Source organism: Cotesia glomerata, linkage group LG2, assembly GCF_020080835.1.
Source record: "Cotesia glomerata isolate CgM1 linkage group LG2, MPM_Cglom_v2.3, whole genome shotgun sequence".
NCBI classification, from domain to species: Eukaryota; Metazoa; Arthropoda; class Insecta; order Hymenoptera; family Braconidae; genus Cotesia; species Cotesia glomerata.
In genome coordinates, this window is record NC_058159.1 from 1,217,549 (window position 1) to 1,235,236 (window position 17,688).

At 30.8% G+C, this 17,688-nt stretch overlaps 1 protein-coding gene across 2 annotated transcripts; it reads right to left on the reverse strand.

Moving 5' to 3' along the window:
- Positions 1-609: 609 nt before the first annotated feature.
- On the reverse strand, positions 610-16,688 carry LOC123275541 (dnaJ homolog subfamily C member 13). Of its 2 annotated transcripts, none has more exons than XM_044743708.1 (8): positions 16,242-16,688; positions 15,880-16,147; positions 13,338-14,183; positions 9,789-10,157; positions 8,101-8,511; positions 2,469-6,842; positions 979-1,219; positions 610-903 (listed from the first exon to the last, which is right to left on the reverse strand). In XM_044743708.1, exons 1-8 carry the CDS (start codon positions 16,307-16,309, stop codon positions 791-793), a joined length of 6,690 nt encoding a protein of 2,229 aa, XP_044599643.1. In that variant the 5' UTR covers positions 16,310-16,688; the 3' UTR covers positions 610-790. The 2 variants fall into 2 exon arrangements, with proteins under 2 accessions (XP_044599643.1, XP_044599642.1); XM_044743707.1 differs by having other exon boundaries at positions 9,789-10,232.
- Positions 16,689-17,688: the final 1,000 nt, after the last annotated feature.

Consider the following 17,688-nt stretch of genomic DNA (forward strand, 5'->3'; position numbering starts at 1 on the left):
GAGTTTTTTGATTTTTTTTTTAAATATTAACCCTTCAGATTAAAAAAATAAAAAATTAAAAAGTGATTTATTAAAATTTTTATGACCTGGGTACTGAAGGGTCAAATGATGAATTGTGAGAAGTATAAAAAAAAGAATTGTTTATAAAATTAATAATTGTATATAAAAATGATTGATTCTGCAGACGAGACTTTCCAAGTAAAATTAAAAATAATTATAATATTTATAAGTACAATTGAATTAATGGCGATTTATAATTAAAAGAAAATTAATTTTTAAAATTAACTTAAAATTATTTATGAAAATTTACAAAATACTATTTAACTGAATACTTTAATATTAATTTAAAAAATTAATTATCTTAATTATAAAAAAAGCCTTACTGTATTTTAAATTAGTATTAAATCCCGTAAAAAATCTACTTTTGGATAATTATTTAATTGTAAATTTCAATTCTATTGCGCTGAGTATAATTAATTAATTAATTAATTAATAATTTTTAATTAATTTATAAATAATTTCTAATTAATTTATCAATAACTTTTAATTAATTAATAATTTTTAATTAATTAATTATTAATTTTTAATTAATTAATTAATGTAAAAAAAAATTAGGAATTGTCTCGAAGCAAAGAAAATTATTTAATCTTTTAATTTAAAAATGGAATAATAAAAAATCACAGACAGACCCTTAAATGTTCAGCTGAGAGCGACGATTATTCAGAAGAGTTGAGCATAAGATTGTTACTATCACTTTGGACATTTATTATTATTACAATAATTTATTGTATCAAATGTGATCGTGTCTATTGCTCATACGATCTTCCCTGTTGACTGGTGGCGGCGCACTGGGAATCGGAGCGCTAGGTCCAGCCGTTAAATATCCTGCCGACACTGGCATTCCTAAAGAAGAAAATTAAATTAGTTGTTATGTAAAGTGTTAATTTTATTCAATTTTATTTATTTTAATTAATTAACCTGTTAGATAGCCGACAGTTGGTGTGTTCGATATAAATAAATCATGCTTCTGATCTTTGTATTCTGCCCAAACAGATGACTTTTCTAATATAGAATTGACTTTTTCCCCGAGTAATATACTTCTTGTCATAGCTTTCAGTGCTTTTACTATTTGGGCTTTAGTCATCGCTGGGTTTTCAATTAAATCAAGACGTCCTTCAAGTATGTTTAGTAAATAAGGTACCATTTCTGCTTCGAGTGCCTGAATATAAGTTTTATTAATTAGTACATGTTTCATTATTACTTTTTTTAAGGATAATATGCACTTAGAAATTGGATATCTCTAGATACATAATTAAGAAATTACCTTGTATCTCGAGAACTATTGATATTTTTTAAGATATAAGCTCATCCCGACATTACACTCATCAAGACCTTTCATTTGAGTACCCACATCAATTTTTCATATATTTGATATATTTATAAATATCACAAATACCATATATATAAAATATATAAAAAATGCCATGTAGGTACTCAAATGAAAAGTCTCGATGAGTGTAACATCGAAATGAGTTTATATATTCAAAAATGTCAATAATTAAGAAATGACATTGTATCTCGAGAACTCTTGACTTTTTTAAAGATATAAGCTCATCCCGACGATATACTCATCGAGACCTTTCATTTGAGTACCCACATCAATTTTTCATATATTTGATATATTTATAAATATCACAAATACCATATATATAAAATATATAAAAAATGCCATGTAGGTACTCAAATGAAAAGTCTCGATGAGTGTAACATCGAAATGAGTTTATATCTTCAAAAATGTCAATAATGAAGAAATGACATTGTATCTCGAGAACTCTTGACTTTTTTAAAGATATAAGCTCATCCCGACGTTACACTCATCAAGACCTTTCATTTGAGTACCCACATCAATTTTTCATATATTTATATATATTATATATATGTATATATTAAAAATATATCAAAAATGCATGTGGGTACTCAAATGAAAGCTCTTGATGAGTGTAACATCAGGATGAGCTTATATCTTTAAAAATGTCAATAGTTTACAAGATACAAGGTCATTTCTTAATTATTGATATTTTTCAAAATGTAAGCTCATCCCGATGTTATACTCATCAAGACCTTTCACTTGAGTACCCACATCAATTTTTCATATATTTTATATATTTATATATATATATATATATATATATATATATATATATATATATATATATATATATATATATATATATATATATATATATATATATCAAAAATGCATGTGGGTACTCAAATGAAAGCTCTTGACGAATATAACATTAAGATGAGCTTATATCTTAAAAAACGTCAAATTTTAAGAAAGTACAGTGCAATTTAACCAAAGTCATTATTTAATAACCCAAAATTATTTATTTATGTTCACAAGTCGGTAGTCAATAGTGACTTCAAGGTTGCTAATTATTAACATAAACCCCTTAAAAACTCACCTGCTTAATAAGCCGATCCTCATTAGTAGAAAAAAGTCTATTCAAAGTCTCACAAGCAACCGCAATCATATCCCTCCTAGACTGCATCGCAAGCTTCAAAGGACTGATGCAATCCGTTTGGCAAATAGAGTTAATACAAATCTCACTGGTAGCCAACTGATGTAAAATAAGTATCGCAGCCTTGTAAACCGGCGGCTGACTATTGCGAACCGACATTTGCCTACACAGCCTCGGAATATGTCCCAAGGATGGAACTTGATCAGCCAGAACTGGCTGAGCTTGCAACAAACACACCAAAGCCTGCGTACTAAGTTCCAGCATGTCCGTATCAACAGTATCCCTGGCCATCAGCGCCAAAATGCAGTCCATCAGATCACTCATAAATTCTTTGGGTTTCCTCAAAGCCCACGCAGGACTGGCAATAAACAGCCTCAAATAAACGCCCCCAACAACCGGCTCATTAGTCGCAGCATCAAAATTATTCTGCGTCTCCGGTAGCTTTAATACCGCACTAGGATTCCGCTTCTGCAGCGAATAGTACTCGTCCTTAAGCTCACCAACAATTCTTGAAACCCTCGTCTTACTTTCATCATCCCAAACTAATTCCGGGTTCTCATGTTTAGTTTCAAACATATGCACGCACTGCTTAGGCGCATCCCTTATCGCCTCGCCAAATAATTTCGGCAAAAATTTGCTCAAATCCAATTTAACTTTTGGACCAGCCAATTTATCCGACGACATTTTAGCCAATAATTCAGCCGCAGTTTCTCTAATTGACAAATTAGCCGAGTTACAAAATAAATCCAGCACATAAATAACCGCTCCTTTAGCCAAAGCGTCTTTAACAATCTTCGTAGTGCTCATTAACGCGTACAAAGTTTCTAGAGTCAACAATTGCGATTCTTTGAGCGTATGCAGCGCCAAAAGTAAATGAACGACAACTTCATTAGCCGCAATGTCATTAACGCACTCATTATTCTTCGTAACATTGTTAATAACCTCAAGCGCCCCCTTTTGAATTGGTTTGAAGTTATTACAGCTCAACAAATTGAACAACAGGTTAAAGTGCCCAATGCACTGAATTTCTATCCCGGGATTATTTTTGATGACATTTTTAAGCGCCTCAAGAGCCATGACTACATTTTTTAATTTATCTTGATCCTTTTTCGACAAATTAACACTATTTAACGAGCAAATATGCTCAGAAGATTTAAGAATAAAATTAAGCAGGTCAATTGTAAAACTTTTGGGATTTTCTATCGGAAAATTCGGCTGCTCATTGTAAACTTTAACAAAAATCTCTCCGATAATTAGCTCATTACTATGCGCGCTGTATTTAAAGCTACTAAAATCAGTTTCAAGGTCATTTCCGTTCAATTTTTCTTCTCTTTTACTTTCTAGGTACTCATTAAGCTCCGCGCGGGTTCCATTGTCCCAAATTAAATACGGATTGGAACAATTCGAGTTAAGAGTCTTCAAAATATCCTCAGGCTTGTCTTTAGACAGCTGTCTTGAAAGATAAGGCGTCAACAATGTCTCCAAAGCCGCAACAGTCACCGGATTTACAGGAGTCGCATTTTCTCCAGTCATATACCCTCCGAGCCTCGCACAAGCTTTAATCGCCAGCTTCGCTAAATTATTAGCGACCTCTTGCCGGTTCTCATCCTGATTCCTCTTAACTCCGCCTTCTTCTAGCGTGTAATCATAATTAAACATAAATAACAACAAGTGCCACAGCGCTCCTGATTGAAGCAGTTGCATTTGTAGAATACTATCAGTCGCTAGCGACGAAACACACTCTGTCGCTACAGAACAGAGCTTGGTCAAGTGTTTGAAGTACAAAATTCTGCACAGGTCTTTAATTAACTGCGGAAGTTCGACAATTTTGTCCCTACACCCGCGGAACCGGCCCGCGACAGCGAAGCATTTTGTAATATGCGTGCAAACTTGCACAGCAATATCATCAGGCTTGCTGGAATTATTTAGAACACTAACACACCGCGTGTAGGCATCTAATAAAACATCCAATCCTCCTTCACGCCTCAGTTCTTCAGCGTTTAAAGCAGAACAGTGAACCGTATGATAAGCTAATTCACTAGCAGCCGCTAGGAGCGGCGCAGCTTTAGAAAACAACCTTTCGTCCTCAGTTTCTAATTTAATAGTCTTGATTAACTGAGGATACCCCGCGTATTTATAAGGCCTGAGCTCATCAGTGTACCGATGAAACAAAATGCTCTGAGTTCGGAGAATCAGGACAATATTGTCGGGATTAGGTCCGTCTGTAGTCCAGCAACTTCTGCTGCATAAAAATTCATACGCTTGATTAACAGCTTCAAACTTATCCCTCCCTTCAGGATTCTTATCCGGATGAAAGCGCTGCGCTAATTTGTAATAAGACTTTCTAACATCTGCTTCACTATGCTGTCTTCCATTAACAAGCCCCAGAACTTTATAAGCTTCCTCTACTGTCATAATCGGGGGTTTCTTCTCAACTTCTTTCTTCCAAGCATCTAATACATCTTTCAACAAATGAACCGGGTCGGGGATAGGCCAGTTGGGAAATTTAACCGTATCGCACAAGTGTCTCAGATAAAATATCTGGCAGAACAATTCTTTCTCCAATTGTGGGAATCTCACAGCCGGAATTGCGATGTATTGATACCTCGCCATAGTGTGGCTCCTTAATCTCGGGGAAAAGTCAGCGATATGCGCTGCTACTTTTTCAATCAACGTCCGACGCATTTCGGCGTTCCAAATAGCTTCAGGAGTATCGAAGTCTCCTAAGAATATCTGCGCGAATTTTTCAGCCCCGTGGTTTTCTAAATAACTCACCATCGCGTCGGGTAATAATTGCCCTAAAATACTCCTTTGCATAATATCAGACGGCTGGGTGGTATCATCGCCTCTAAAAGCTTGCTTTGTGTGAGTTAATTGCAAAAATCTAGCTATGGGCAGGACATTTGACCCAGTGTACATTAAAATAAAATAAAACACGCCAGTAAGGTAGATTTTGGAAACTTCAGGATTGTCTTTCATAATTTCGCATAATAAAGTAGCGACTCGTTCTACTAGAACAGGATCAAAGGTCAGGAGCAACTGGACAACATGTGGCAAGCATTGGAGATCCGAAAGTAACCTTTTGACCCGTGGTAAGGGACGAATTACGGCATTGTCCGAGTCGCGGCTGGGAAAATACTCGCACATTTGTATCAAAACATTCAAGATTAAGGTAGCAAGCTCGCTTTCGTTAACCACGGGGGTACCTTTGGCGACTAGGGTCCACTTTAATTGAGAAACTTGGGAGATCATTCGCCAGCCGTCGAGGCCCTGGGCCCAGACTTTGGTCTTGTGGGTCAGTTTGTTTGCTAAGTAGAGGTCTTTTAGGTCTTTGAGGCTGACTGGACCACAACGACGGTCTCCGTCGTTGTAGTACCACTCTTTTTCAAGGACCCGCTCTTGCTCGGGGCCGGCTTCTATTACGTTGGTTTGGGTGGGTACCATTGCTCGGGAGGTGTGTAAGTGCGCGAGGGTAAGTAAATCTACGAGAGCCCGAACGCCGTTTTGGTCCATGATGTCTTTTACGTTTTTGCGGTGGAGGATTAATTTGTGGATGAACATTACGAGTCTGTCCCGCTCGGTGCGGTCTGTACAGCGCTCTAGCATGCCTACGATGTACTTAGTGTCGGAAAATGGACCTATGTCTTCGTAGTAGCGACCGTAGACTATGGTCATTGCTTGCAAGCAAAGGCACTTCATTTCTACTTTTGTCGTTAGCAAAAATCGGTGGTATAAATCGTTAAAAAATTCATATGACTTTCTTATTGGACTGTCCGGACAATCTTTTTCTAATAATAGTCTTAAATAATAGTCGCCGATTTTTACTTCGTCGGAGAGACATAAATATTGGACTTCGAACTCTCTGTGGTTCCAGGCGATTAGGGTTCCGCCGGATAAATCTTTGTCCGCGGTGAAGGCTCGGATCTCGTTTTCTAGAGCCATGCGTAATTCTTCACGGGTTTTGTGGTTCCATATTAGGTTTGGTAAAGCGTGGTCTTGGTTGAATTTGTAGTAGAATAATTTCCAGTTAGCCTCGGATTTTATCCTCTCTCGGCGCTTTCGGAGGACTATTGGACGCTCTTTGATTTTTTCACGGCGCTCGATTCCTACTCGGGCGCCCCAGTGTTGTAAAGCGTTCTCGACGTGTTTTTCGATCACTCGCATGTGCCGTTCCATTGTTTGCCACTGGGCGCCACGCTTGTTTTTTGATGCGTCGATTGCTATTTTTAGGTTATCACGGTTGTTCAGTCGTTCTTCTTCGAGAAATGAATCGGGGACTTTTTCTTGGGAGTCTAGGTAAGTCAATAGACCACTTGGCTGTTTTAAACAAAGGATTGATTTAATTATAATAATGATAATTAGTGTTGATAGTATGACTAACAATATAGAAAATATTTTCAGGCATTTAACTAATTTTAATCTATAATTGTAAAGGTCTTGATTTGAATTTGTGTATTTTCAAGGTTTCATATCATTCTCACCGATAGTCGATTTATTATGGTAAGTATTTAGGCTGTATTTGAAAGTTCTCTATCTCTAGATACATAATTAAGAAATTACCTTGTATCTCGAGAAATATTGATATTTTTTAAGATATAAGCTCATCCCGACATTACACTCATCAAGACCTTTCATTTGAGTACCCACATCAATTTTTCATATATTTTATATATTTATATATTTCACAAATATCATATATATAAAATATATAAGAATGTCATGTGGGTACTTAAATGACAGGTCTCGAAGAGTGTAACATCGAAATGAGTTTATATCTTAAAAAATGTCAATAATTAAGAAATGACATTGTATCTCGTGAACTATTGACATTTTCAAAGATATAAGCTCATCCCGACATTACACTCATCAAGACCTTTCATTTGAGTACCCACATCAATTTTTCATATATTTTATATATTTATATATTTCACAAATATCATATATATAAAATATATAAAAAATGTCATGTGGGTACTTAAATGAAAGGTCTCGAAGAGTGTAACATCGAAATGAGTTTATATCTTAAAAAATGTCAATAATTAAGAAATGACATTGTATCTCGTGAACTATTGACATTTTCAAAGATATAAGCTCATCCCGACATCACACTCATCGAGACCTTTCATTTGAGTACCCACATCAATTTTATATATATATACCCTAATATATACATATATATTAGGGTGTGCCAAAATGTAACTCCCGTGGAGAACCTTTTAAAATTGGAATTTTGAGTTCCGCTTTTGACAGGGGCTGTGTTTGGGCATTTCCTAAGATATTTTAGGGGGAGACGATGTATTTGATTTTCATAGAATTTTTTAACAAAAGCTTAGTTTGGGCGTTTCCGGTGAAAATTCAAAATTTCAAGTATATATATATATATGTAGATATGAAAAATATATCAAAAATGCATGTGGGTACTCAAATGAAAGCTCTTGATGAGTGTAATATCAGGATGAGCTTATATCTTTTAAAAATTCATTATTTAATTAAAACAAATATTTTATTATTTAAATACCTGATGATATTTTCTGTATTATAAATAATGGTTATCTAAAAAAATAAATAAAATTACCAAGATACGTTTCAATAACCCCATAGCTGTGGGATGGCCAGTCACCCAAAGACCAACAAGATGACGACACAACTGTCTGTGAGTCAATAATCTACCATCACTACCAACAGTAAACAAACTGTTCAACAGATGCCTTGGTAAAGCACCTTCAGCCAGCGCAAGTTCCTGCATTTTAGCAGCAACTTCCGGGGCACCTTCTTCAATAATAGCCCGCATGATAAGTCCAGCACCTTTAACAATAGCCAGTGATGGGTGTTGGAATAATTTAAATAGTGGTCGTCCACGGGAGGCTACCATCTCTAATAAATTATCAAAGTGTTTGCCGTCAGTTGTTTCACTGTAGGGCACACACAGTGCAAATGTTAATAAATCTAGCATTGCAGACACTACCAGCGCGCCTGTTCCATGACTCTACAACAAAATAAATAAATAAACAATAAAATATAAAATATCAAATATTAAAAAATATTCAATTAAGGTAGTTGTCGTGGTTAAGGCATACATACATACCTTCAGAAAATTGTAAATTTTTGTATACTTATTAAGGACTTATTAGGATTTAACTCTAAATACATAATTAAAAAATGACCTTGTATCTTATAAACTATTGACATTTTTAAAGATATAAACTCACCCCTACATTACACTCATCAAGACCTTTCATTTAAGTACACACATCAATTTTTCATATATTTTATATATTTATATATATTATATATATATATATGTATATATGAGAAATATATAAAAAATGCATGTGTGTACTCAAATGAAAGCTCTTGATGAGTATAACATCAAGATGAGCTTATATCTTTAAAATATATATATATATATATATATATATATATATATATATATATGAAAAATATATCAAAAATGCATGTGGGTACTCAAATGAAAGCTCTTGATGAGTTTAACATCGGGATGAGCTTACATCTTTAAAAATATCAATAATTAAGAAATGACCTTATATCTTGTGAACTGTTGACATTTTTAAAGATATAAGCTCACTCAGATATTATACTCACCAACACCTTTTATTTAAGTACCCACATCAATTTTTCATATATTTACATATATATTATATATATATATATATATATATATATATATATATATATATATATATGCTATATATATATATATGTATATATGAAAAATATATCAAAAATGCATGTGGGTACTCAAATGAAAGCTCTCGATGAGTGTAACATCGAAATGAGTTTATATTTTAAAAAATGTCAATAATTAAGAAATTACCTTGTATTTTGTGAACTACTGACATTTTTAAAGATATTAGCTCATCTTGATATTATACGCATCGAGACATTTCATTTGAGTACCCACATCAATTTTTCATATATTTATATATATTATATATATGTATATATGAAAAATATATCAAAAATTGATGTGGGTACTTAAATGAAAGCTCTTGATGAGTATAACATCGGGGTGAGCTTATATCTTTAAAAACGTCAATATTAAAGAAAGTACAGTACAATTTAACAAAATTCATTATTTAATGAAGCGAAGTTTTATTTATTTATAGTTCACAAGTCATGGCAGTCACATAGTGACTGTAAGCTTGCTAGTTTATAAATAACAGATTAAAGCTTAACAATTTTTTGATAAAATTGTACCATGACAACTACCTTAAATACAAAAGAAAAAAAAATTATACTTACAACATGAGTTATCCACATGTCTAGAAGACTTTCCAAAAACTTATTACTACTAAGCAGGCTACTTTTATTGAGTTGCTCCTGCCTTAAATCACAGTCATCATGCATCGCTTGCATCAATGCACAGATACAATCAATAGCAGCTTGGGTGACACCACAGTCTTGCCGTTTAAGCGCTTTTACAACTTTATTACCGATAGCTTCTCGGAAGCCAGGTAACGTTGTGAAAGCCATAAAGCCAACTTTGCTTGCTACCAATCTTCTCAGAGCATGAAATTGTGCTTCAACCTCGGTGTTTGTGTCTAAATCACGGTTTACCAACGAGCTGAGAGCACCGAGTATTATTTTATCCTTATTCTCGGTAAATAATCCCTGTAAGTAGTCATTCATCATCCGATGTACCTCGAGTTGTACAGTGGTTACAGTCCATTCGAGCGGTTTTTTACCCTGAACAAAAATTTTTTAAGCTCATTTTTCTTGGCCGACTCCTCTTTTCTAATTACGCATATTTTATTCTGAGTTTACCGCTTTAATGAACTGTAGACCTTTATAATTAATTTTTTTGAAATTTGTTCTGTTTTTTTATGCCAATCAATTTTATTTTCAGACTATTGTCCTTCTTTTAGGCTTTTAATTATATTTTTCTAAAATAATATGATCTTTTGATCTTAAAAATACAAAATTACACACGGAAAAGAGAAAACTCGAAAAATTACAGTATATAATGTAATTATTACAGATTTTATAAAAATTACATTGTAGAGTGTAATATTTACATTGAAAGCTCTGAATATTAAATTAAAAAATTAAATTTAGAAAAATGTTATTTCAAACTGTAATTTTTCGAGTTTTCTTTTTTCCGTGTAGTTTCAAACAGTACAGCGTACATCAGACACAAATGCAAAAAAGTTTGGAAAATCCAAAAGTGCACGCCTCATAACGCTCAATCATTTTTTAAGAAAAAAATTAATTGTGTAATTGATTAAAAAAAAAAAATTATAATTAAGTAGTTTCTTACAGAGTATTTTTTATTTTTTTTTTAAATATCAGCGCCCTTTTTTCTTGTCATATGCGCACGCAGTCTAAAAAAATCTAGCTTGATCAAGTGGCGCCATAGTTTTCACGTGACAAATAAGAAAAGTTCGTTTGGCTTTGTACGGTTGTATCCGTGAATTTTAATAAAAATTCAATTTAAAAAAAAAATACATAAGCTAGGCCACTGATATGAAATACGGACCCAGTTTATCGAATTCTTAAACTAATAAAAAAGGTCCGGTCTTGAAATATCAATTTGTTCGGGAGTAATCGTTGGTACATCCAAAATGGGGTGACATCCGGACGTCCACGTAAAATTTTTTTCAAAACGTTTTTTTTTTTCAAAATAGCAACATGAAATGATTTTAGAAAGTAAAACATGGTTTAATTTAAGTGTTTTTCGGTGTACATCGACTTATATTATTGAATTAGTGTAATATGGTTGTGATAGAGGCATTTAAAGATCACAAAATTGCTTGATCTTGACGAGTCGAGTATAAAGCACAACCTCACGCGCTTCGCGCTATGAGGCGTGCAATATTACAAAACTTAATATAGAAAGTGTAAAAGCCACTATTTATAATTTAATATCGAAAATGTAATTAGTTGTCACTATAGTAAATAACGACTGTCTCATCTTAAAAAATTACAGTTTCAAACAGTAAAAATTGCCGTTTCAATATATAGTCTATACTATGAGGAGAAGGGGAAGGTCTTACACTCGGAGAATTTAACATTTGAAACAGTAAAAATTCTACTCTTAAAATATGTATTTTACCAGTCAAAGCAAATCAATAATTATAGTTTGATTTTTAGCGTTGCGTTTAAAATTTACCATTTTACTTTGTAAATATTGACGTTGCTTGTATAGAAATTTAGTAACTGTAGTTGATATTTTTTACATATCATAAGATCATTTTTACACGCTTTATATTAGCTTTACTTGTATGTCAGTTTGTCAGTAACTCTACGTGGGTAATCTGCGCGCCTGCGGCCTTCCTTGGTTCTGGTAGCCGTTTCTCAGGCTCGCTCTCCGAAATCGAACTCTGATTCCCCGTATTTATAATATTTATAAATAATCATTTTTTATTAGCTTCACTTGTATGTCAGTATGTCAGTATGTCAGTATGTCAGTATGTAACTCTCCGTGGGTAATTTGCGCGCCTGAATATTTTTGATAATCAACAAATAATAGTTTAAAAAAACTAAAAAATCACGCTTTTATAAATAAACCAAACTAAAAGTAAAAAATAAATAATAGTTTAAAAAAACTAAAAACACGCTTTTTATAGAAAACCAAACTAAAAAATAGAAAATAAATTTAAATTAAGAATAGTGTTAAAAATTTCAATAAATATAAATTAATAATAGTGTAAATAAAAAAAATGTATTTTATTTTAAAAAAAGCGTGGGGTGCTTTTTAAGATATTATCAAAATGATAATCACTCTACTCATATCTGTCAATAAAATATTTATAACTATTGACACCATGCACCTCACGCTTTTTTTAAAATAAAATACATTTTTTTTATTTACACTATTATTAATTTATATTTATTGAAATTTTTAACACTATTCTTAATTTAAATTTATTTTCTATTTTTTAGTTTGGTTTTCTATAAAAAGCGTGTTTTTAGTTTTTTTAAATTATTATTTTTAGGTACGAAATGATAAATATCAAAGTCAAAATTCTTAATTATTATACTTTAACATTTTGGACTTTTTTATAGTGAACATTACTGTTTGAAATAGTATTTTCTTCCATGTAAATAATAAATTGTAACATTTAAATGACAAATATTATAAAGTGATTAAAATCACGAGTTTACTGTTTGAAATGGTAATTTTTTCCAGTTGATCATTACTTATTATAAATCCACTATTATTTTTTACAGTTTACTTTTTTCCGTGCAATTATAAATTATTTGAATCATCCAAACCAAAATATTATACCTCTATTAGATATTAAATTATTTTTTGAAGTGATAATAAATTTTAAACTAATTTAATTCCAGGAAAAATTTTAAAGTTATAAAAAATTCATATTATTTTATTAAAATTAAAATAATAATAATAATAATAATAATAATAATACTAAATTATCTACCAAAATTATTAGAATTATTATTATTATTATTATTAGCACAAATTATTATTTTTTAATAACATTAAAATAAAAAAAAAGTAAAAGAAATTTTAACCCGATAATAATAATAATGATAATAATATTTTTTTTGTAACAAAAAATGGAGCGATCATTCTGGGTGTGCTTGTTTTTCAGGAAAATTATTTTATTATTATTATTATTATTATTATTATAATTTTTATTTTATAATATTTTTAATAAAATAATATGAATTTTTCCTAACTTAAAAATTTTTTCCGATTCCCGCTCTTTTGATCTTAAAAATAAAATATTACACAATCAAGCAAGAAATAAAATAGATAAATTAGATCAACATAAAACAGAACAAAGTCCAATGAATAACTAATAAAAATAAAAAAAAAAGTCTTACGTCTTGTGTAACAGAATAATGAAGACCACTGTAAGGTACATTAGCATTGAACCGTTCAAGTATTTCAGCAAAAAAGCGTCCACCAGGCGGTTGTTGTAAAAATTTAACATGTGTTATTTCAACTTCCTCATCAACTGGCAAATTCAGTGGACCAAGACGCTTGCCGCGGGCGATCAGATTCATTTTGACATGGACATCTCTGTTTCCGGATGCGCGAACACCGTCTAACAAAGACGCCAATAGTGAATCTCTATCGGTAGCCATGTAACTGCGTAGCTGTCCATTGAGATATTGAATGGTAAATAATTGTGGATTTGCGTTATCTCGTACGAGAACAAAAATATCAGAAAGTGGCCTGAGTGTACATATATTATAAGTCTGTGGATCTCTCTCCAACAAACATGTATCCGATAGACACAGTGTTCTGCGCTGTGGATCTGAATGACGTGATGATATTTTATGTACTGTAAATTCAGACACACTTGTTATGTGCTCGTCGCCACTGTATCTACCCATACGTTGCATTATAAATTCGTCCATTGGTATTTTTTCTTTTAATACAGTTATGGTTAATCCTAAATTAGTGTGAGCTAAGTCAACTATTTTACGTTTTATCTCCTCAATATGCTGCGATGAAAATAAATGCAGCCGTCCGAATCCGCTGCTTACTATCACGAATCCATCTTGGTAGTCTTTCATCGTACCTAGACCGTCTATGTCTTTGTAATAGTAACTCGCCAGTAACATATTTGTCGCTGGGTCTAATTGGTCTAGACTGTAGGGTGTTACTTCTAAGACGACTGGTAAACGCGTGTCCGACCAATGATGCTTGTATGCTTGATATCTCTGTAATTTTATTTTTTTAATTATTAAAAAATTTTTATTAAGCTTTTTAGGTCAATTTTAATGACACTGATGTTGACAGACATTAGAAATTTTTTTAGAATTTTATATCAAATTATTATGAAAAAAATTCAATAAAAAGATTCTTTTATGTGGCTGCCGTGACTTGTGAACTATAAATAAATAAAAATTTGCTTTATTAAATAATGACTTTTGTTAAATTGCATTGTATTCTCTTAACTATTGATGTTTTTAAAGATATAAGCTCATCCCAATGTTACACTCATCAAGAGCTTTCATTTGAGTACCCACATACATTTTTGATATATTTTTCATATATACATATATATAATATATATAAATATATATATATATATATATATATAATATATAATATATAAAATATATGAAAAATTAATGTGGGTACTCAAATGAAAGCACTTGATGAGTGTAACATCGGTATGAGCTTATATCTTTAAAAATGTCAATAGTTCACGAGATACAATGCCATTTCTTAATTATTGACATTTTTTCAAGATATAAGCACATCCCGATGTTACACTCATCGAGAGCTTTCATTTGAGTACCCACATGCATTTTTGATATATTTTTCATATATACATATATAAAATATATAAAATATATGAAAAATTTATGTGGGTACTCAAATGAAAGGTCGTGATGAGTATAACATCGGGATGAGCTTATATCTTTAAAAATGTCAATAGTTCAGAAGATAAAATGTCATTTCTTAATTATTGACATTTTTTAAGATATAAACTCATTTCAATGTTACACTCATCGAGAGCTTTCATTTGAGTACCCACATGCATTTTTGATATATTTTTCATATATACATATATAAAATATATAAAATATATGAAAAATTGATGTGGGTACTCAAATGAAAGGTCGTGATGAGTATAACATCGGGATGAGCTTATATCTTTAAAAATATCAATAGTTCACAAGATACAATGTCATTTCTTAATTATTGATATTTTTTAAGATATAAACTCATTTCAATGTTACACTCATCGAGAGCTTTCATTTGAGTACCCACATGCATTTTTGATATACTTTTCATTTATACATATCTATAAATATATAATATATATTTAAATATATGAAAAAATTGATGTGGGTACTCAAATGAAAGGTCTCGATGAGTGTAACATCGGGATGAGCTTATATCCTTAAAGATGTTAATAGTTCACTATTATAATCGATAATAACATTAACTATAAGTAATATACTCCAATCATTAATGTAAAATACTTAAATAAAAAATTTCATCATTTTTTTGCGGATCAGCGGTCACGTCACTCCTTTTTTTATGATTTATCAATAATAATTCGTTTTAGAGTAATTTTTTAAAACTACTTCTTTATATTTGTGTATTAAAATTATAATAATAAGCAGAAATAAAATTGTATTGTATTTTATTATCATAAGTGAGCCATGTGTTTGATAATTAAATAACAATTATAATAGAAAACATAAAATAAGCAGTTAAAAAATATCCAACATTTTTAAAATAAAAAATTAGGAAACATAAATTTAAAAAAAAATTTGAATTTGTCTTTTTTTAAATAAATAAATCAGAAATTTGTTCATCTTTAAAATAAACAAAAAATTAGCATGGAATTTTCTTAAAATTCTGTTTATATATTTGAAATTAAAAAAAATAAAAACTTACAAGTATCTCTTTAGGTTTTTCAGCGAACTGATTTCGATATTTAAGTGCTTCAGTTAATAAATGAGCTCTGTGTTCCGAGCTAAATTTCATAGTATCAACTTTACGTTCTTTACGCATCGTAATACTAAATTCATGTAAACCAAGTTGACTTTTATTAGTAGGCTGTACATTTATAAAATCAGCATACTCCCATTTGTTAGTAACTTCTAAATTACTCGGATTGTACGTCGTGATACCCATGGATCCAATCGAGAAAATACGTTTGTACCTAGATTTAAAAGAAAATAATAAATAAGAAAAAAAAAAAAAGATCATTAGTCATACAAGTAGGTGGTAATAAAAACAATGGGAAGTAAACTCACTTTCCCTTCCATGAGTGTTTGGTGACAAGGAAACATGCCACATCTTGATTATCCTTTATCGGCATCATTGTCTCATATCTTTATTTCTTTTAATAGTGACAATCCTTCTTGATATTTTAACAACTAAGACAGTGAGTACACTTTGCATCTGTCAAGTTGCGAACCGACACAGCGATTAATATTATAACTTATAACTTATAATTTGCACAAACATTCATTAACAATCTATTCTCTTTATTTTTTATTAAATAATTATACTTTGCCAATTTACTGTTTTTATACTTAGCGGTGAGATAATTTATTATTTTAATTTAACGTGTACTTTTGGTAAATTTGAGAATTGATTTATTGGTAATGATAATTCACCGTGTAAATATCATTATGAATATAATAAGCTCTTCAATTTTGTGGGAGCGGCCATGATGCTGATGGGTGTCGCAGATCCTAGTTGTCATCGGTCAGCTGTTTCGAGATGTCGTTACTTTTGTATTCTTGTTTAAGTTTCTTTACCGATAAAAATTTTTTATTTTTAACCGCGAAATTTATATTTATATCATTGTAATTAAGAAATTACCTTGTGTCTCGTAAACTATTGACATTCTTAAAAATATAAGCTCATCCCGATGTTATACTCATCAAGACCTTTCATTTGAGTACCCGCATCAATTTTTCATATATTTCAAATATTTATATATTTCATATATATATATATATATATATATATATATATATATATATATATATATATATATATATATATATATATATATATATATATATATATATATATAAAATATATAAAAAATGCCATGTGGGTACTCAAATGAAAGGTCTCGATGAGCATAACATTGAGATGGGCTTACATCTTTAAAAATATCAATAATTAAGAAATGACCTTATATCTTGTGAACTGTTGACATTCTTAAAGATATAAGCTCACTCTGATATTATACTCACCAACATCTTTTATTTAAGTACCCACATCAATTTTTCATATATTTACATATTATATATATATATATATATATATATATATATATATATATATATATATATATATATATATATATATATATATATATATATATGTATATATGTATATATGAAAAATATATCAAAAATGCATGTGGGTACTCAAATGAAAGCTCTTGATGAGTGTAACATCGAAATGAGTTTATATCTTAAAAAATGTCAATAATTAAGAAATGACCTTGTATTTTGTGAACTACTGACATTTTTAAAGATATTAGCTCATCTTGATATTATACGCATCGAGACATTTCATTTGAGTACCCACATCAATTTTTCATATATTTATATATATTATATATATATATGTATATATGAAAAATATATCAAAAATTGATGTGGGTACTTAAATGAAAGCTCTTGATGAGTGTAACATCGGAATGAGCTTATATATTAAAAAATGTCAATAATTAAGAAG

Excerpts from the sequence above, each read along its gene's own strand:
- LOC123275541 (XM_044743707.1), bottom strand. The coding sequence starts at position 16,309 with ATGATGCCGATAAAGGATAATCAAGATGTGGCATGTTTCCTTGTCACC. Across the intron at positions 6,843-8,100 it reads GGTTATTGAAACGTATCTTG|CCAAGTGGTCTATTGACTTA; the intron begins GTAATTTTATTT and ends TGTTTAAAACAG. Across the intron at positions 904-978 it reads AACTGTCGGCTATCTAACAG|GAATGCCAGTGTCGGCAGGA; the intron begins GTTAATTAATTA and ends TTTCTTCTTTAG.